Source organism: Phalacrocorax carbo, chromosome 2 (assembly GCF_963921805.1).
Source record: "Phalacrocorax carbo chromosome 2, bPhaCar2.1, whole genome shotgun sequence".
Classification (NCBI taxonomy): Eukaryota; Metazoa; Chordata; class Aves; order Suliformes; family Phalacrocoracidae; genus Phalacrocorax; species Phalacrocorax carbo.
Window position 1 is genome coordinate 14,914,311 of NC_087514.1, and position 21,909 is coordinate 14,936,219.

General features: G+C 40.8%; 1 protein-coding gene and 1 long non-coding RNA gene across 5 annotated transcripts in view; one reads left to right on the forward strand and one right to left on the reverse strand.

Annotated features, from left to right (window-relative positions):
- Positions 1–594: 594 nt before the first annotated feature.
- The window catches only part of DEPTOR (DEP domain containing MTOR interacting protein), a 74,774-nt gene continuing 53,459 nt past the window's right edge, over positions 595–21,909 (reverse strand). For 3 of the 4 annotated variants that reach the window (XM_064442177.1, XM_064442175.1, XM_064442178.1), the window contains 2 exons: positions 21,372–21,476; positions 595–2,173 (listed from right to left, as the gene is read on the reverse strand). In XM_064442177.1, the coding sequence (XP_064298247.1) occupies positions 2,045–2,173; positions 21,372–21,476 (234 nt within the window). In that variant the 3' untranslated portion in view covers positions 595–2,044. Of the gene's footprint in view, positions 2,174–18,582; positions 19,057–21,371; positions 21,477–21,909 lie in introns of those variants that run through there. The other variant, XM_064442174.1, reaches the window with a different exon arrangement.
- Positions 19,457–21,376, forward strand: LOC135311855 (uncharacterized). Its single transcript, XR_010371391.1, has 3 exons — positions 19,457–19,587; positions 20,536–20,582; positions 20,922–21,376. It is a non-coding gene; the product is annotated as an uncharacterized LOC135311855 (long non-coding RNA).

Genomic DNA, 21,909 nt, shown 5'->3' on the forward strand with positions numbered 1-21,909 from the left:
ATTTATATTTTAAAGCCGCACAAAATACCTACCAACTAAGTCACCAAAACAACCCAGGCAAAAGAGAAAAGAAAACAGAAGAATTTGGGGAAGCATTTCTGGATTCACAAAATCAAAAACCTGTAGCATACTGACACATTTCTGGGACAACACGATTTATTCCAACTGTTCTTAGTGGATACCATCAACAGTTGTTATAGTCTCATATAACATTAAGTTCTGAACAATTTACCTTAGATGACTTCTAGAACATAATCTGCTATGGGTTATATATGTGTACCAACATTTTTTGGGGTAGAAGAGGGATAAACAACCATCATATTAAATGGCACTTTGGAAGAGTCTTCCAGACACTTTTGTGCCTGGCTAGCATCAGGTTAGCAGTTGCCGTCTTATACCTCCCTGCCCTGCTGCCTATTAGTGGAATATGAGAAGTTTTCATGGTGAAAAATCCACCAGGGATATGCTGTATCAGAACCAAAGAATACATGGACTTCTACCTACAAAGCTGCAGGCATGTGTGATTTTGAAGACTTGATGTACCTCTGATGTAAAAGTAGTCAAGTGAGTGAAAAACATACTGCAAGCGCAATGTATTTAGTGAGAACAATTTTTAATATAAAATATATTCCAAAATTATTTGAGGAAAAAATACTTTCCCCACCCCATAATTGAAGGATTTGTGGTATGCTTATATAGAAAGTCAAGCTTTAATTGAAAATTTTAGACAGCAGAGAAAGTCTGCAATATATATTTATAATTTTGTGGACAAAGATGTATGTATTCAGTTCAAATATCAAAGAAAACCCGTGCAATCCAACTACCATCGAGCTGAGGAGTCACCTAACTCAGCAGAATAGGGCATTTGTATATACATTTTTAGGAAAGATTTGTTTCATGAATTCATCAGTGAAGAAATCCTACTGTTTGACAAAGAGTCAGTTAAATACAATGTTTTATTAGTAATAGTGTCAAATGCAACTCGTGGCAAGTCTGTAGTTTGCAAAACATTTGATGATTGGAAAGTGCTGACAAGCTTAATGTACATTCAAGTACATTGCTTCAATTTGAAGTTCAATTGAAGCTCTCTGCTGGAGCATCTAGATGTACCACTGCTAATGCTAAGACTGTGATTTTCCCACTTCAACCTACCAAATTATCTTCTTCTAGGAATAAAGGTGTCTAAAATTTTGCAAAGTGATAAATGACAAGACGGAGACACCTTTCCTTTACATAAAAGGAACAAAAAATATCAAGGCTTTATATTTGAGCACCTAAACCAGTGTGTAGGAATATAAACAAATTTTCAAAGGCCAGATTTTGCAAAAGGACTGCATGCTTTTCCATTTTCATGGTCTTACATTTTTCATTCTAGAAAAATCTGTCAAAACCAAACATTTGACCCATTTGATCAAACTGAAACGTTCGACCCAATTGGTCAAACCCAAACATTCATACCAGAGTATTTCCTACAGAGAATTAACACAATTTTTTTCATGCATTTGCAGTTCATTTGTGTTTGATTGCAATCAAGCCAGCATTTAGTCAGCTGTCCCTCGGCCCAAGGAGAGAGCAACTGCAGCAGCACATGCTCCTGGGACAAAGCTGGACACCAGGAGGATGTTTACCAACATAAATATGTCATGCAAACCATCTGTGACATCCTGACCCCACAGTATTTGGTTCTTTCATCTCCTGAAGCGCTTTGATCCAGCGGCAGCCTGTGAGGAAGTCTGCACGGCCTTTTAGGTGGGAAGCCATTCTAACCGATGTAGACATGGCTCGACAGACAACCTAAAGGCCTTAACCATGTCTCCATCAGGCAAAGAAAAGTCCCTAGTGAGAATATGCTGGTATCAATTGTTCACTTCTTAGCATAATCACCAGTGCTATTATTGTTAAATGAAAGAGACTCCCCCCTCCCCTAAAAGCAAAACCATATCTATTTAGACACACAGCAATGTCCTGCCTCCTTGTGTCATGCCGCTCCACGGTCGTCGCTATTTCTCTCACAAAAATGTCCAGCAAGAGGTTTTTTTCCTTCTCAGGACTCTATTTCTTCCATCACTTCCATCACAATCGTTCGAGGGCCTGTCAGGATGAGGTTGCTCACTGTCCTGTAGTCCACGTGGAGGACATTGAGGCCGTTGACAGAGACGACAAATTGGCAAACCTGAGGAGAAAAGCAAGCAGCAGATTTTTTTGGTAACGTTATTTACACAGAGGTACTATCAACTCCTGGGCATGCAAAACCTCTAGAACGCTTCATACCAGCTCATTCAGCACTCTTAAGAAAAACACATTCCTTAGAATTAATCTGTCAAGTTAATTTTCCGTAAAATTTTTAAAATGTCACTTCAACTTTCAAATCTGTAGAATTTTGAAGTCCTACATCAATCGTTTTTTCTTATAACAATATTTTTCTTATAACAATGATGTTTTCTGGTATCAGTGGTGCTTTGCAAATAACATGGGATGAGACAGCTCTGGCCATTGCAAAGAGCCTGTTATCCTTAGTTTGTCTTAAACACTTCCATAGAAACTACTTTCAACAGCTCTTGGTAGCTACAGTAAAAATATCCACCGTGTTTCCAGGCTCAGGGCAAGGCCTGGATGATGACTTAGTGCCAGAACATCCACTGGTACAACATGAACCCAAAGGATGGAAGATGAAGTCAGTACTAGGATGGATTAAAATGTCACTGCCATTTCAGGAGATATTCCTACACAGATCTAGTTCTTTTTACTTTTTATGTGAACAGTTTTTGGTTTTCTTCAGCAAGTATGGCTCATTAATTAATTTCAAATATGCTAATATTTTGTTTTTAAAAGCCATAACAAATTCAAACGTTGAAAGTCTTGTATCATCAGAGGCCAATTTCTGTCCAAAAAGTCTTGATAGTAATATGCAAACCAATGCCACTGTATGTCTTAAAAGAGTTAATCAGTGAATAACTCACATCAACATTGTAAAACACTGATGAGGAAAAAAAAGATAACAATACTGATTCCTCAAAAATATTAAGCCTTCTCTGTATCTAATCATAATATTACAGTATTTGGTAAAAAGGCTGAAAATATGTAGTGTCTAGGTCTGTGTTTTTAATGATAAAAATATGGAACCTAAAGCAACAATAATTTCATCCTGATGTTTCAATGAAAACAATACATTCACCAGAAGGTTACCTTACTTGTAAGTGATCTTGAGGTTGTATGAAAGAAGCTATGCGGTGAGTATCACTAGAAATTTTCACACTTTATTTTATATTTTCACCTTTCCTATTTAGGCAGAAACACAAGACAGAAATGATTGCAGAGAGATGGGAAACAGCTCTGGTGTCTTCCATTGCTAGCTCTAAACCAGATCTTCTTGCAAGCCAAGCCATTTAACTTTTGTGCATCTGCTACCTTCCCTCTCAAGTAAAACGTGTGGAGAAACTAAATTAATATTTGTGCAAAATGTACAGAATGTAGCTATCGATGTTGCATTTAAGGAAAATTATAGAGGAAACAAAGCCAATACTAAAATGTAACATTTAATCAAAAATGCAACTGCTTATTTCAATCCTTGCTCCTTAGAGCCTCTGTGCAGAAACAGCAGCAGCCCCTGAAGGGAGGGCAGACCTCTCTCTTGCACCTTACCCCTTCAAACTCAGAACTCCTCTGCAGAGCTGAAGATCCTGGAAGTCAGCCTTACTGGTAGCCTAAAAGCTCATCAAAGTATCACAGTCAGCAATACCTCCTAGCCAACTTCCATGGCAGTATGGATGTGCCTTTGCTGTACATTCATATGCTATATTTCAGCTTCAAGTAACATTAGCAAAACGGTTCAGCTTTTACATGCAGACAAAGCCTTCTGAATTCTAAGGATTTTGGTTGAAAATGTAACCCATCTCTGCAGTGCACCTCAATTAGTATTTAAGAGGCATGTCTATTTATTTAGCTTAAAATGCAGATTTTTGCAGTATCTATATGTCTCTCAACTCCCAGCAGTATTTCCTAATGCTTTCTATGGCTCTCCAAGATTGTATCAAGTTTTACTGAATTATAGCTCTGGCTCCAGAATAATATTTGGGTTGATTTAAAACAGACCTGCAGAAATAACATTGTCTCCTCTGGCTTAATGCAGTTTTTGGAAGTTGAATGGCTGACGTTTGTTTTACTGCTGCATATTCTGACTTCTTGGGTTACTGGAATCCCATTGCATGGGACTCATATTTGGCCTGGGACAGGCATGCAAGCGACAGATAAATCTGCATGCCAGATCATGTCAGGGGCATTCAGGGGCCTCCGGGGAACATCCCTGGCAGAGGAACAGAATTTCCAGACCAGCCAGCCACTCCCACCGGGGCTGCAATGGTGTAAATGCAGATGGTACAGGCACCACAGTAGTGATCAGCAATCTGGATGCCAAGAGTGAATTTCTTATGCAGAAGACAGGAGTTGACATGTCTGCATTCTCCCTGTGTTTGTTTTAATGTATGCCCTTGCGAGTACTATTAATCAGCAACACATACAGGCTGAGAACAGTCCCCTGCATGCTGTCCTTTGCACTGGATCCAAATGGCTTATTAGTTTCACCATTTCTAGTGGGTAGGATTAGATGCAAAAAGTCCACCCAAGCCAGATGAGAGGACAAATACAGAGAGGAAGAGAAGGCACAGAGTACTTTCCTCAAATTGCATGGAAAGAGCTGTGAGAAGCAGGAGATGATAACAAACAGCTAGTCGCCCTGGGAGCAGAAAGCTTTCTATATGGCCATCGCTTGGCTAGTGCCCCCAAGGGCTGAGTCTCTGCAAGTTCCAGATCTCGATCCCTGAGGGATAAAGAAATGTAAAGCCATTTGCTGTGTCCTCCAGTCCTGATGAGGGGAGAGAGGTTTTCACAGTCCTGAGTCCTTCGGTATGCTGAGTGCCCTCGACTCACCCTGTTTTGTTCTCCCCACCTCAGTTTTCCAACCAGAGCACCAGCCAGCAAGGGGAAATGAAATGCAGCACTGCTTCGTGCATTTTGGCCATCATCAGTCCTGCCCCAAACAAGTCAACATCGTGCATTGCTCTCTTGGTGGAGTTACAAAATGAGTGAGAGCAAGTGAGTACCCACAAACCAGCCCTGACTGAGTGCATCAACCCATATCTTATTATCGCAGGACAGGTTTACAAAATCATGATGATTTAATGTTACATTTATAAAAACACATTTCAAAAAGCTGTAAGTGCTCAGCTCACAGCTACAGACGTTAAGGGCTTTGTAACTGTAAACATGTAAAATTTCTCTGATGGTTTCCACACATCAGTAACTATAATAGATAATAAACTAAAGTTAAAAGAGCCTCAAAGAGCCTTTTATTGCTCATTTCCTCATAGCTCTCCAAGGAGCTTGACAGGAGATAAGCATCCATTTTTATCCCTCAGACTTCAAGAAATGACAAAGCCCAGAACAAATTCCGCCCATTTTGTTGGTCAGGATGTGGCGATCTAAAAACCACAGAAGCAATAACAGTTAAATAAAGTAACACTGAAATGAAAAGACTCCCTTAGTTAATTTCAAATATTTAAATGTTACAGTAATAAACATTTATTGTTACGTATTTGAATGTCTCACCCTGGCATACAGCAGCCCACAGAAGTAGGGACAGCAGAAAAGGCACCTCTGTCTTTCTGCAGGTTTTCACTGGCACATATAGAAGATTTAACCAATTCCAGGTGTTCCCATGAAAAGGAAAACTTCAACTTTGGGCTTACATTTGAACAGAAAGGATCTGGGACTCCATCACTTAAAGAAGTTAGCAAAGACTTCTCATGCCACTTATCATGCCATTTATCATAAAACTGAAGGTGGGAAGAAGAGGAATTAGAATTAGTTAACATAACATTTAATGACCAAAAATAGGATTGTGCTGTCCTTGCAGCTGTACAACCCTTCCTCCCCCTCACTGGTTGTTCCTCTTCCCTCCACGGCAAGCTTTGGCTGCCGGCCCCTCCTCGGTCTTGCCAAGCTGCCCTGGACATGTACATCCACACCCCCTGATTTTCCTGCTGGGAGAACTGCCTGCCAGCCAAACCCAAGCCCCGCTCCCTCGCAGAGGGCTGCTTGCACCAGGGCCAGATGGCTGAGCCGGTGTTGATCAGGGCCTGCGGTGAGGATGACTGCGGGATGCACCCAAGGGATATCAGAGACTGGCTGCAAGCATGGCACAACTACCTTAAAGCCAATTATTGAACAAAAACATTGTGTACCTACATTCTTACTTAGTGTTCTGTCTCAGGATGACCTTAATGTTTATGAATGCTACAGGAATATTATTTGAGGCTAGGTAGTTAGTCTAGGTCTTTGGTTATTCAGGTGCTGTCTGCGCTGCAGTCACCTGTCCTTGTGGAGGAGGCCTTGCTTGCTGGACTTTTTCCAATGTAATATATTTTTAAAAATCCTTTAAAAATTTCCTTTCTTCTTCTACGCACACTTTTTAGAAGGGTGTTGTGAAAGATCGTGAAGAGCTGGAAATTCCCACTGCAGATTTTGGCTTCAGTAATGACTGCAAAGTCCTTTAGAACAGCCCTAAAAAAGCATTTAAATTTACAGATGCAGTGAGTGCAACCGTTCATCACTGGTCATGAAGCAAGTAACAGCTATGCAGAGTCAACAGATAACAGATCTCAAAGCAGTAGGATAAGACCATGATTACACAGTTACTTTAATTTGACATAAATTTTAAAAAAAGGTTGAGATGAAGAGGAACTCAAATGCCCGTGCCAGCATACAGGAGGCAGCGTGGCTGGGGGACTGCCCTTCTCTATGGCAGCAAATCTATGCACCCCATTTCAGCGGCTGTGGGTTAAGGCTTTAATTCTCAATGGATTTATCATTTACATTTCAGTGTCAGGATCAGTGTCAGAATCCACTCTGCTGTTGGTTTTTTTGCTAACTTATCTTCAAGAGAGTATAAACGCTCTTACAAATACAGATCAAATAGGTACCAAAGAAATCAATGTTACCAAACAGAACGCAGGCTTGAAATTCCTGAATACAAAGCTAGATTATGCAATGAGACATTAATGATAGTGGTAAAAGCACTGATTTTCGGTAGTACTGATATTTTACCCAATTATCTGGGCAGTAAAGGGACCATTCAGGGTCTAAGACTGCAAAGCACAGTCTCTACCAGCACACTTGAGTTTTCTCCTCCAACAGCACCAAGGACAACCAAACAGCAAGGTTTTCATAGGCTGTTTGACACTTATAGGTGTTCTCGCATCAGATGCTAACAGCATAAAGAGATGCTGAACACATTGCCACCAAATAATTTCCATTGAAAATTACTGTACATGTGGCAACTGCATGAAGGAAAATCTTAGAAAACGCTGGAGAGTAAGAATGAAATCCAGCCTTGCACTAATTTTTTGCTCCAGAGCAGCCAGGATTTCACCCCTGGACTCTGCACAGATCTGAAACAGATTTCTAGCAGCTGGCAGCTCAAACCGCAGCCGTGCCTTGCTGCAAAGCGGATTCTTTTGAAACCAAGGTACTTCAAAAGTTATTAGCACATTGCACAGAAACAAGCAGTTGTTGGGAAAGCTGTGTGCAAATTAGGGCTGGCTCAGTCATCCACCATGAGACAGACTGGATTTAACCCTTTGCTCTGTTCATAATTTGTATGCACACTGGTTTACATATTGGATAGTTTATGACATGGTCCCTTGACTATTATTGCTTCTTGTCATCTCATGGGATGCCAAAGTCACACAGATAACTTTAAGACAAGCCATTCCCAAAATACGTGGAAAAATGTATTGGTTTCTTTTTGGTCTTTTTTTTAAAACCTTTTTAACATCAAAGAGAAATTATGAATTCAGGCAAATATAGGAGTTATTTTCAGTCCTGGAAAGTTCTTCACCAATTTTCCTAAGACGTAAAATAAAAGCCTCTAAGCATAATTTCTTTCAGAGCTGTCTAAAGAAAAGTGTATTTTGACAATTTTACAGAATAAAATTGATACCAGCATTGACAATGTAACTATTTCAAGAAGAACAGTCCAATGTTAGTCTTTTTGCTTTTCTTCTCGCTAATGAAAATTAAAATGAAAGTCACTGCAGAAACAGCCTGCTTACATTTCTGTTACAGAGATACCCTCAATAATTACAAATAAATGCTTTTTTCATGTCCTACTAATCCTGCAGGGACAAGGATCAGCTGGCCAGATTGAATAGCTCAAGCTTACAATTTTTCCATTATGGTATTCTGACACACACTGTGATCTTCCAGAGGAAAGGTTCTTCACGTGTGGTTAGAAAACCACCTATTTTCTCTGTGTAATCTGTATGAGAGACCTGTGAGATCCTGATTTCTATTAAATACCAGGCCGTGCTGTCAGTAAGAACCCTTCTTTACAGACACCCATGCAAGTTGGGGCTGAAGGATTAACATTTTGCAATTGTCAGTTACCTGGAGATGTCTTAAGCAGAATACCCAACAAACCAAGCTCTTCACACGCTATAGATACTTTTTAAAACTCTGGGCCAGTTCTGAGATACAAAACTTACTGGCTGATTCCTGTGGTATGACCACAGCTCTCACCTGTGAAGGTTACTGAACTGCTGAAACCGAGAACGAAAAAGCAAATAAAAGATATTCTTTACCATTGCTTGCTTAAAAGGCAATATATCTGCTTTGGCTTTTCTTGTCCTGCTAACAGATTTCAGCAAAATTTGGAGAAGGATCAGGTGCTACAAGAATGTAACATCTGAAACACAGCTTTCCAGCCTTCAGCAAGGAGGAAGGGGACAGCCAAGCTTCCAACATTTTCAAGGAAGAGTTATGCTTCCAATGGGATTTCCCCCCGACATGCTCATCTGGGGATGCCGGGAACCGCTACTCCCATTCCCACCTCCCGAGCACCACTGCACTCTCAAGAAACAGATGGAAATCAAGGTGTCATTTTTTAAAATCTAATTTAAATATGAAATATGATGGAGTCGAGAAATGAGTGAAAGTAACTCTTATTCCCATCTAAGGCTGCTACTTTGTCACAGAGGTGCAAAAAATTACGCTGTTTCTACTTTTTATTGCAGTTACCATTTAAAAAGGAGCTCTTTACAAGTGGGTAACCACACAGGTTTGCCCTGCTCATTGTTAGATGTCTCTAATCAATCTTCCGAGCTAATTACCACGTCATCACCTTCTACCTCACACACCATGCCATGGGTTTGTACAAAAAACCCTTCGTGACAACACCAGAGAATGAGGTTTCCCTCTCCTTAGGATGTAAAGAACGAATCTCACTTTTAAAAGAACGTGGTAAAAAAAGGTCTGTTTATTAAAACCTGGAGCAGTAACCTGATCTGGGACTGATCTGGGACTCCACAGCCCTTTCTGCCAGCAGAAAGGGATACCCTCAGCCTGAATTGCCAAGGACTCTGTGGATCTGGATATCAAACTTCTTCCAAAGGGGTGGAGCGTTCGTAACAGGACTTGGTGCCTGCACTCCCTGTCCCTTTGTGCTGGCTGTGGGGACTAATGCACCAAAGCCGGCACCACTCCCTTTTAATCTGGTGCCAGCAAAAATAAATAAATGAAAGGACTTGTCTCCAGGCAAAATAAGTTCCCTGATGTGCCTGGCATGGTTGGAGGAAGAAGGCAATAGATACATATCTGGTTGGAGGCAAAGGGAAAGAGGGAGGTGAAAAGGAGGTGAAGATAGGATCAACCTTTCTGGCAGCAGCTTACACTTATAACAGTAAACCGTAGCTTAAGTTTTCAGATCACTTGAAGTCCTAGTGAAATCAATGGCAAGATGGATGTTTGGATAGAAGGAAGAAGTGCAGAGAAATCCAAGGCAGGAGAACAACAGTGGAGGAGGGAAGGCTCAGTGCTCAACTTCTTTCATTCCCCTACACACAACATGCATTTATGCTGATAAAGGGGCTCTTCTATTTTAATAGGTAACCCATAGCCATAAAGCAGAGGAATCCCAGTGCTCAGCAAAGAGCCCAGGCCACAGAAATGCTGAACATGCTGCCACAGAAGAGCCTAAGACACAAGATTAAGCTCCTAAATAAAAGCAAACACAGGGAGCACTGAAGTATTTGCTCCCACTCTGCTAAGCTTTACATTGTCATGCTGGAATGAGGAAAAGAGATGAAAATCAGAGGTCCTAAAAGGTATGTTTCCAGTTAGGTTTCTACTTTTTTTTTTGTTATGAATTCATGCAATCTTGCTAGGATTAGTAAATCAAAGCTGAAACCTAACAATTCAAAACCTACTGCATGTTGCCAGAAGGTTAAAAAATCATGCAATGTCCTTTTCTACATAATTGAGGTTACTGGATGAAACAGAATAAATTGCAGCTGTGTGTTCAGCTCTGTAAATACCTCTAGCAAATGTGTAATTGGCTGTAGAGTGGGTGGTGTGGGAGTAGGCAAGTATCCAGGTCTTGCATAAACACAGGATTTTCTCTCTAGAGGGATGCATTTCTTGTTCAGCATTTACACCAGAGTTAAGCTGGCTCACTGTCCCACCGGTGGGCTAGAAGCTGGGTACCAGCAGAGCATGATCCAACGCATAGCAGAGAAAACCAACTCCATTTACAGAATTACAAATATAAGCGTGTAATTCTGGGTCTCTGTCTTGATCTGTGGCTGTGGTCTGGTCTGGTTGGTTTGTCTGAGCAAGGCTTCATTACATGCTTTCATTGCATACATTCATTACATACTTTTTTTTTAAAAAAGGAGCGGAATTTTCTATAGTATTACAGATTTATTGGTCTTTAACTGAAAAAAAATTAAACATCATAATACAAAACCTACATAATATAAAAAGCTAATAAATACATCCAATAAAATAATATATATTTTATAACATAATATAATGAGTCACAAAATATAAAATTAAGTAATAGATTCTCAGAGGGCCTCTCTATAGATTCAGATAGTCTCTCCTTCCCTCTCTCCCCACTGCTGGCAGGAATCAATGGGAATTTCAGTCTTTTTTTTGTCACTGGGAATAGAATGAAACCATTGCTGTGCAAAATCCACAAATAGAGGGGGAAAAGAGCTGACCTAATAGCCCATGAGAACAATTCTTGTTTTGGGGGCGGGCGGCTTTTGGTCTGCACACAAGTCTCGGCTCTGCAGCGGCAGAGTTTTCCCAACAGATCGAGCAGTCAGACAAACGCCGACATGGCAAATGGGAAGTACTCATGTAGGTAAATTAAAGCTATCTATAGATACCTGGAGGGTAATAACAGTAAGGACCCAATACCCTGAAATGCAAACCTTCCGTAAACAGGGAATAGGGAAATATAGGTCACTGCTTCTCATGGCCCTAATTGGGAATTGGTGTGTAAAATGACTGACTTAATCTGAGTCCCAGTGAGAAATACCCACAGGTAAAGCTGAGCTGGGCTGGGCCACGTCAGGAAAGCAAACCCGTGACTATATGCCTAACTTTATAACCATTTTTATTGTATACTGCAATTTGATACCTACCACAGAACAGCTCTGAAAATGATAAATAACTCGAATGGCTAAAGGTGGCCCTAGGTGAAATACTGCATCAGTCGCAGAAGAACATGGAGTCTTAGCTTAGAAATAATGTCTTTATGCTTGACCTTTTAGTATTTTTTTCTTGGTATACCTATACCTAAACTAGAGTTGCTAAAAGAAAAACACACATAATGAATAAAGAACTTAAAAACTATAAGTCAGTGTACTTACCAGATCAAATATAATTAGGCTAAACTAAGTAAATGTAGTTCGTTTACGGCCCAAATTAGGGACCCTAAATAGTCCCTAAACCAGCCCAAAAAAGGGAGTTACAAGGGCAGTCAGATCTATGCAGGGCACCCTCAGCACCCTCTGGTATCAAGACTGTAACAAACAGGAACGGTCTGCGCCATTTGAGACAAACAGCTGCGCTCTGTTTGCACAGACAAAAGTGCAATTGTTTTACCATGTGTTTGACTAGCTAAACAGAGCCTTGGCTTTAATGCAACATGTTTCCCGAATCATTTGCTTATATCATGAAAGGAAGCCAGCTTGCGTCTTGAGCAGCAACAAGAAAAGACACAGAAAAGTGCAGGGAAGGGTCTGCAAAGTAGGCAGCCAGGGAGCAGCAGCATCCCCAGAGCGCTCGGTGCAGAGCGCTGCGGTAGCTGCGATGCTGTAAACCCAACAGCATCTGAGGCACCCTTCAAGGGTTCAAGTGAAATGGATATTGCAACTAACCTAATAATACAAAATGCTTTTAATCCTCAGTTGAGAGCAAAAGCAGTTCAAAATGCTAGCATTTTGCTGTACTGGCCTCTAATATAGACACTTGGGATATTCTTTTTAAGGTTTCAGCCATTCTGCAGCAATCCAGCAGTGGGATACGTTTTTCAGACGACAGTCCTCTCTTTAGAGAGCCTGGACTACCTAAGAGTGAGCTGCAATAGCCTAAGAAAGCTCAAGCAAGGGTAAGACCCCAGCTGTTCCGGCTGGCATTAAATCTCACCGTTCAATGGGCTATAGACCACGCTGGAATTTGGAAGCTGTATCAAAACACAAGCACGGCCCTGTTTTACAGTGCAGCTGAAACCAAGACTGCTTTCTCTCCTTCTGAATGGCTACAGCTGTAAGACTTCAGAAACAATCAAGAAAGCACTTTCATAAATGCAGGGTGTTCAGATATCTGGGTTATCCTGCCATAAAACACCACTTACTGCAAAAGAATTCTTAAACCAACTTTTTATTAAAATGGTGTGACCAAATTTAAAAAACCCACTGACCTCCAATTACAAACCTGCAGGCAATTTTTTTTTCTGAATTGTACTTGCTACTGATGAGAAGGAGCCAGCGCAGAGACACAAGTACAGAAGGTCACTTGTTGCCCAACAGCATTTTAGGTGACTGGCCCACAAACAAAGTCAGTTCTAATGTCAACTACACTGCTGTAAATACAGAAGAGTGAGCTCTGAGGTATTATGAAACTTTCTGTATTTGCATAAGGCTTCAGTTGTTGTAAAGAAGAAAAAAAAAAGTTATTTTATTGCCTGGTAAAACACTCTCTCTGTTAAAAGAGTCTTTAGAAAAAACCACAGTTATTGGAAATGTTATACCCTTTCTGCAGGCCAAAATTTAGGTCTGGAATAAGCAAGTAAAACCTTGCTAAACCTGTATCCTATAAGTTTAGGGGGAAAAAAGAAAGAAATTCACTATTAAACGTGAAATTTATGCTCAAAAAGCTAAACCCACTCCGTTTATATTTTATGTAAGAATTCCCACTACCTTAACTCCTCTTCCATAGTGACTAACATGGGTCCTGTTGTTCAAAAATGGGACTGAAATTTTAAAAAGAAATTTTGTGTTTTCTTTCATGTGTGTAGTTTGTGGTTTACATCCTGCTGGAGTGACGTTTGAGCACTGTGCTGCCCATCTGCATGGGAGTGGATCTTTCCCACATTTTCTATACTTCGGGGGAGTGACTTTTCACACACAGAGTTTTGATTTCTTTATCATATAACAGTCCCTGACAGTCACAGCAAGTGCCTAGTCTCTAGTCCAATATAAAGCTGGCTGATTTTTTTGAGAGATTTTTATGTCCACTGACTCAGAAAAACAGAAGCCCATGGTCCATTGAAGCAAGTGCAGTCCTGCACCCCATCTGCTTGGTGGTGACTATGCACTCAGAGGTGTCTGCACAAGGGTGGAGTTCACTTAACCATCCAAAACAACTTCAACAGAAGTACTGGGGCTTCAGAAAAGAGGTCTTTAAAACAAACTGATCCTTAAACAATTATGTAGAGAAGGAAGCACGGCAAACCAAGGAAACAAGCAGACAAATGGAGATCCACCAAAAAAAGCAGGTATGTACAATGAAATTCTGACATGCCTGAAGACCATGGGAGCTTTATCATGGCTTTAAAAGAGCCAGAACATCATATTTAGAATCTAATGGCTTATTAGTGGAAAACAGAGAAAAACAGAGGAGAATTTTGGTAAAGACTAGCAGAGACTGGAGTTTGGTGGCACTGGGAATAGAAAGCCTCCACTCCCAGAACAGTTGCAACCTGGACAGGGACGTCAGGGTGGTATGTTACAAAGAAGGTATTTGGAGTTAATGCAAACACAAATTCCTTGTCAGGAGGAGGAGGATGGCTTAGCAAGCAGACAGTTGTACAGACTGAATTTAGAAACTCAGTGGAGCCTGTGCTGATGTAACATTGCTGCACAGGGTCTGGTAGGACCAGTCTGTAAATTAGGATCTACGTGTTGCTCTGAGGCTGGGAAACCTAGACCATATGCCCCAGGAAACACAAGGAAACTTTAGCAAACCTGCAGTTTTATTAATTTGTACTGGTATGAAAATAGATTTACTCATCAAACTCTTTGATTATGTCAGATTTATTGGCATCTTCCATCTGTCTAATCCCACAGCACTTTACAAGAATATATACTTTGGTAGGAAAACAGTCAGCATAGTTGCACGGAGTTTGTGACAGGGTAAAGAAGAGAATCCAAATCCAAATTGAGGCTTCCCTGCGGCCACCATAGGGCAGGTCCCACCAGCAGGTCAGTGGTACAGTGTCTCCAAGATAGCCTCCTGTCACTCAGAGAGGTCCAACAATGATAGGGCTTCTACCACGGGAGAGGAATAAAGCAGGCTGAGTAGCTGGTGCAGCATAGGGGCAGAAGAGAGACTGATTTGCAGCTCATCTAATGCTGCACTGGGATTTCCAGTGATGAGGGGAAAGGGGGACTGCTGAGAAAGCTTTTAATGATTTCCGTCAACCCAGAGACACTGTGCTAATGCAAAGGATGATCAAGGCCATAAGGACTCTGTTGTTGCACTAGTAGTATTCTGTAATGAAAGCAAAGGAGAGATTTGCCAAACCTTGTCTCCTTTTGGCAACCAGACAAAGTTTTGGCAGTGACACACAATGCAGCTCCCAAAATCACGTTTTCCTTCAGTATGAGAAGCCCCTAGTTGGTGAGAGGGCTGAATTCGCAAAACTCTGAGACAAGAGGAGATGGGTGCGATTCAGCCTGCTGCCCAGTACTCACAGAAATATGTTACTATCATAATTTTGATGGCAATAATCCCAGTATGGTTAGATCACCAGGGTTTTAGGGTAGCTCCAACCTATTAAAAAGTGGTAACAGGCCTCACTCTAAAAAATTTGGGAAGTACTCATTGAGGTTAATTAAACATACCCACCAGAAATGGAAACTTTGGGACAGTTAAGGGAGGCAGCACCGCAGCTCACCAGCAAACTCCTTGAGCAAATGATGACCTCAGACCCAAAAGAGGAGGCAGGCACAGAGTAGGAATACCCAGGAACAGATTCATGCATCAATCGGGAAAATATGGTGACTGCTATACATGCTGTTAAAGAGCTGTCAAGCACAACTAACCACTAATCCATTTTTCATGTCGATGGCAGAGTTGAGTATTTTCACATTCACAAATATTTGATCTCTTCCAACTTCTGTTGAATCATCATGTAACTAACACAGCTGCCCTACTAAATTTTTATTTGGAGTCTTTTAGAAAGATTTCTACTAAAGATCAAATGAAAAAAACAAATAGCATCCACACTGTTGACCATTATGTTCTTACTATGCTCTTAACACATCCTCATGTGACAACCACTCTTCCTGAGCATGACTTACAAGATGTTCAAGGCTAATGGCTACCTGCCTCAGCTCACTCTCTCCAGTCTCTGTGATGGATAGCAGCACATCTGAGGTTCTGGTTACAGCTGCGTAAAGTGAAAGACAGAGCTACAACTTGTTTGAATTTTCTTTGGTTTTGTAAAACCAGACTTGATTTTATGGTAAAATACCAAATCTGATTTCTTAAAATTAGATTTCTCTAAAGTCATAGATGCTTGCTTACAGCTTCCACATTTCAATGGGGGAGAATGGACCTTTATGTTATAGTTTATAATTAAATACTACCAGAAAACGAGACACTTACTTACAGAGACATATTTGAAACTTAAATATACATCTATATTTGAGCCCTACAGTAGTGGCATTCATCGCAGGCAGGGCTATGCGCATTTAGCTGTGCTGCTTCTCTATTTATGGACAAGCTATGAAAGCAGTTTGTCAGTGACATTTTTTGAGTGTTCACATTACCAAATACATTAATTCTGAATTCGCTCTAATGTAATTATCAAATTCAGCAGCAAGCTGATAAAACAGATAAAGGAAAATACCAACCTGCCTCAGTGTTTTCATGCTGTAATTGAAAACAGATGGCATCTCGTGTAATTTATGCTTTTCTACAATCAGTAACATGTTGGTATAAGATAAGAATTCTAAGACTGAGTTGCATCTGCTTCAACAACACCATATGCTAGTGCACAGTATAAATATTTATCCAAACCTACTCCGTCTTCTCATTTAAAGCTCAGTCACATGAGATAGTGAAAGAACCATTCGGATACCTTCAATTAGCACTGAAGCATCTCCCCAGTGCTTTAATGGGTTAGAGTTCCAGCAGCAAACACTGAAGGATCTTCCCTTTAAGCTTCATGGAGAGGCTTAAATGGAGGCATGTTTGTTGTGCCTCATCTATACAATATAAATCTTGATCTCCAAGCTCTTGCTAGGCTGCCTTCAGGAGTTAAGTTGCTCACTTATGATGTCCAAGCTTCTCTGTTTTTCCCACTAACCTGTAAAACACTGGAGATTGGCCACAGCCATAAATGGCTTGGGGAAATTGTTTTTTTTTTTTAAAGATTCTTAGACTGGTTTATCTTGCTTGTCAAACAGTTAAGCAATGACCAGTTTTGAGGTCAGATTGGCAAGGACCATGGAGTAGGTTTTGCGTTCCTCTCCATCATGGGGTACATTCAACCTCCCGAGAATTTCACACTTCAAATGTCTTCCTATTGCAGAAATCGAAGGCATTGTCAATTCCTCTGATATCAAATGCTTTGGGGTTGGTTTTCCCCCCACTTGGCACCTTATAATGTATAGCTTTTAGTCCTTTATGTTACAAGCATGTAACATTTTGTGACTGTGGCAGTATTTGGACTCTGTGTAATAACCAGATAGGAGCAGTGTTCCTTTGGTTGCAGGCAGACTGAGCTTGATGACCTTGATGGACCTGACAGCAATCTGCTCCACGGTGGCTACTCAGTTACACTCGAGATTTGGCTCTTATTCTGCTAGTGAAACCATTTGAGAACACAGACCTGAAATAATCATTTGTGAATGTAGAAGACGATGGCACAGGCAGAAAATTTATGAGGCTGACCTCCTTCCTGTGCCAGCTTCTAAAGAGCAGGAGAGCAGAATCACGCTGAAATGATCGTGGCTGTATACTGTAATCTCCAAGCAGAGCTCAAAACAGAAGTGATTGGTTCCAGTGACCATGTGCAGTCCCCCAAACTCCCTGCTACTAACTGAAATGAAGAAGAACTAGAATAGGGTAGAAAAGCTTGAGTGGCCATTGGCAATTTGTACGACACAAGAACCTTAGGTGTAACAGCTACAGCTATGAATACTAATTTGCTCATAATCAGCTTAAGGAGACATACTTTTTAGCATTCTGCAAAGGTTAGAGCTGGGCACTGATTTCTTCAGCCAAAGGGAAAAACAGATAATCAGTAAAATGAGTGATTAATTTGTCTCTTTCACAAGCCTCTTACTAAGCTAGGTCTGCTCATTTTTTCACGCTTTGTTTCAATAATAATAACAATGTGTGATGCATAATTTAAGTCACTAATTTGAAGTCAAGCTGTGTAACTTTTCAAAGAATACTTGTACCTTAAAACCAGAAATTAACGTACCGAATAAAACACTGAAAAAAGGGGGAAAAGAGTTTTCCTGACAAAAACTGGCAATATTTAGCAGTGTCATCCAGAGAGACCTGAATTTTGCAACCAGTCGATACCGAATATTAAAGCAACCTGGGAACTTCAAAATCCTGCTGTTCCTGTCTTCCACTGCTGACAACAGCATGCAGCAAAACAGAGCTGCAAATAACTTAGAAGTATGCATTGCAACACTGACTCCTTTCATAGCCCCACGTTGCCTCCAGCAACCACTTGGTAATGCGCTTACAGCAACCACGCTCTTCACAACACTGTCACAGGCAACCACCCTTCAAAAAACCAGGTCTAAAAATACTTCAGTAAAGCTAATTGACAAGATATTTATTAAACTCTTTGCTCAGCTTCATACCTGAAACCTCAGATTGTAAATGGTAATCCTATTTACCAGCCCCAGAAGAGGTATCAAGACTTAAAGCCAAAACCATTATACCCTCTCACACCTCTTCAGCAGACCACGTTAGTAGGGATTTTCTTGGAATTAAATGGTCTGAAAATTCCCCCAGAAGTGTGTGACGGAGACCCGTGCATCCCGGTCACCCACCGCCGTGACCACCACACAGCCACTGTGTATGGTCAGAGCTCTGTCCCAAGCTCATTGAGATTTCTACTGAGACTCCCAATTCACAGTGCTTTGGAGCAGGCCAGGAACCCAGCCAAGGTCAGACTGAAAGCAAGACACCACAAAGCCCTTCAGGTATGTTGAACGTGCAGTGTTTACTGCTTTATATAATACACAATAGAGTTTTAAGTGCACAAAGTGAGGTCCTACAATGAGATTGTAGGCAGCAGCCCTCTCTCAACAATTTGTCCAGTGTAATGCAAAGACAGGAATATAGTGCTCTCCAAGAGAGATAAGTGCAAAATCACAAGCTTTACAAATAAAGACACTTCCAAAAACGATTACACTGGGTACATCTCCTTAGGAGGAAAAACCCTGCTGCTACTGCCAAGAACTTTTCTACAAACTGCAACACCAAGTCTTGGCTCTTCTTCAAATTCTTGCCCTTTTCATCATAGCCAACTTTCCTTGTTAGCGCTTCTTTGGTGTAGTGCTCAGAGCAACACTGGCAGACAAAAGCCTCTTGCACCAGCCCACCAGAAGTTACCGTGCACAGTAGTCTATTTTTGAAGTGCTCCTCCTGCAGCTTCCACACAGGGGAAGGTTTATTTTCAAGGACCTGTCATCTAAAGCCTGTCACACGATTCCTTTAAGTTTGCCAGATTGAAGAGTTCTGTAAACAGATGGATTAAGTGACAAGATTTAAAAAATTTTCAAATACTGCACTATAATTTACATACCTATTGCCATGGGAACACCTCAACAAAACCCCTTATTTTCAAAGAAAACTGGCTTTTCTTCACCAGGGGCTAAAGGTATTCAGTGTTTCTGAAAATGGAGCGTCAATTTTGGTGTCTAAACAGGGACTCTACTAATACATGGCCATAATGTTTTATGTGCAATTCTGGTCTGAAAAGCAATTTTATATAAAGATAGCACCTTTGCAAATAATCAGCTACGTCCTTTGTGCAAATTCAAGGCAATATATCCCACTTTTACTCATTAAAATACTGTTTGCTCCCCTCAGGACAGCAGACTATTTTACATTCTTATATCTTGAATGGTTCGGGTAAACCTCTGTAAACCCATCAGAGACCATAAGCATGTGGAGAGCATGAATGGAAGACACAAGGACATAATTTGGTACACAAAACCAGTTTCAGCGGTGAAATATGAAGGAACCCAGCTTAGCTGAAATGTCCTAGTAAGTAGCTGCATGGCTGTCATCATGAAACCGTAAGTAAAAACAAACCAAATGTCCAGTATATTCAGTTCTAAGCTGTTGTGTTCATAAGTGAAATCTGTAAGATCATACATATGATGCCACAGTGTTATTTTTACGAGTCAGGTTTCAGAATAGAACTACTTTACTGCTAGCTCTATATTAGGAGGTTAAAAGATGTTGTAAAGTACTAAACTCCCAAGTTCAGTATCTAAAACATACACATGAATAAATTAATTATTTTTAAATTTAAGCCCTTTAAATTTTAGGCAGGATTACTTTTCAAAAATTATACTCTTCATATGAAAATTTTAACTGTATATTATATTTAGGTATTGTATAAAGCATATACAAAATTCCAGCTCCCTCAGGAATCAAGCCATCTGCAGCAGGATGTGTCAGGGCGCTGCCTGCACCAACAGGCTCTGCAGCTGCCACTCCCCTTCCCAGGGGTTTGCCTGCCTGCACTCAGAACAAGCAAATGTTTCAAAGACATTCTTAAAAGTGTCATGAAAAAACCCAGAAGCCAGAGAGAAGAAACTCCTGCAGCACTTTTGCTAAGGAGGGTGCCATGGCAGGTCTGGCATTGTGCGATGGGCAGGACGCACATCTCAAGTCGTGGCAATGCACACTGCCTCCAGCTTCGTGGGTGTGAATTATGGGTGAGAGACAGCTGAGGTGAGTGTGATGGGAAAGGGAAATAAACTGGAAGGCAGGACAAAATTCGCATCGAACTGGGCTGCATGTGGAATACATCTGAAACCTTAATGTGTGTTGTTACCATACAATAAAACATGACACAAGCTGATCATTTAATCTTTGTGTCTGGCCCAGCCTGGACACTGGAGTAGATGTAGCAGTGAGTTTCTCTTACTTGCTTTTATCTGTACTTGGCATAATGCTTTGCTTTTATTTTTCCCACTGTACAAGAGAGTGAGTAATTCAGATATATGCAGGACGTTGATCCAAACCCGCAGGTAAGTCAATGGGCTCTGAATTAGCAGTACAAAAGCCTTCACATGGAATTTGTATTTATTTGTTCTTAAATCATGTATGAAAGTATTTAAACTCTTTATGAAATATGAAAGTACCACACATTCCTCATTCCAAAACATCTCAAATCTTAACTGCTTTACTGTGAACAATGGGTTATGCTAGCTTGACTTTGAATAGGTATGTTTGACTTTGCCCCTTGCTACTGTCTTTCCAAGTCCTCTTTGGTGGACTTGGCAGTGCTAGCTTAACAGTTGGACTCAATTATCTTAAAGGTCTTTTCCAAGCTAAATGATTCTATGACCTCTATGACTTCTATACAGGCCAGGTCCGGAAGCTGCATACCAACAACCACATAAATTGCAAAGCTCAGAGGAGGGAGGCTAAAATTGTGCAGAGCTGGAGAGAAATTGCAGAGAAAATAACAAAAAAAAAAACCCACCACAAACCCACAAAAAAACCCCAGTCACCAAAACCAGCCAACCAATCAACCAACAAAAATACCCAAAAAAGGGAAAAAGATCAAGAAAGCAACTTGGAAAGGATAAATGAATTTAATGTGAAAAAGGGACTTGAAGAATCTCAAGAACAGAAGAAAAGAAACAGGAGGGGATTGAAAGGCACCAGAACTTATGGTGTACAAATGCCTGAAACTGAGACAATCCTCAAGCCTGGAAACAAAAGCACCTCTCCCTCCCCAAGTACAGGCAGCCCAAGACCTTCACTGAGCAGCACAAATAACCCCAGTAAATTGTCCAGTTTTGAAAACCCACCTTCATCCCAGCTGCAGCTGCTGGCCCGCTGGGGTCCACAGCCTGGATGTGGCAGGGCTTGCTCCCCCGCACCACAAAGCCCCAGCCCACCGCATCACCGACAATCTGGAAAGAGAAAAGAAGGACGTGATTACCTTCGGGCAGCTTGGTGAGATTCAAGGGGGTAACATCTAAATTAATTTGTATGATGAATGATCAATTCAAAACATAATTTCAGCATCTCTATACTTCAAGCACATAGTAAAGGACATTGTGTACAGGCTGTTGTATCACTCATGGGAAAGGCTCTATCCAAAAGATTCCTCTTGCTTTTAATTAACTTCTTTTGTTGAACTAGGAGGCTGTAAAAAGCAATGCTTCCAATGACTAGGTTCAAAAATATCTTTATAGAAAGACTTTCTCTAATAGTGTATATGAATCAAGATTTCTGTCCCACCATAGTCTAGGAAGACTTAAGTAGAAAACTTCAGTTTGGGTGGGTAATCTACTCCTGCAGTGCAAGCATTACCGGGAGCACAAAGAGTTCGTATAACACAAA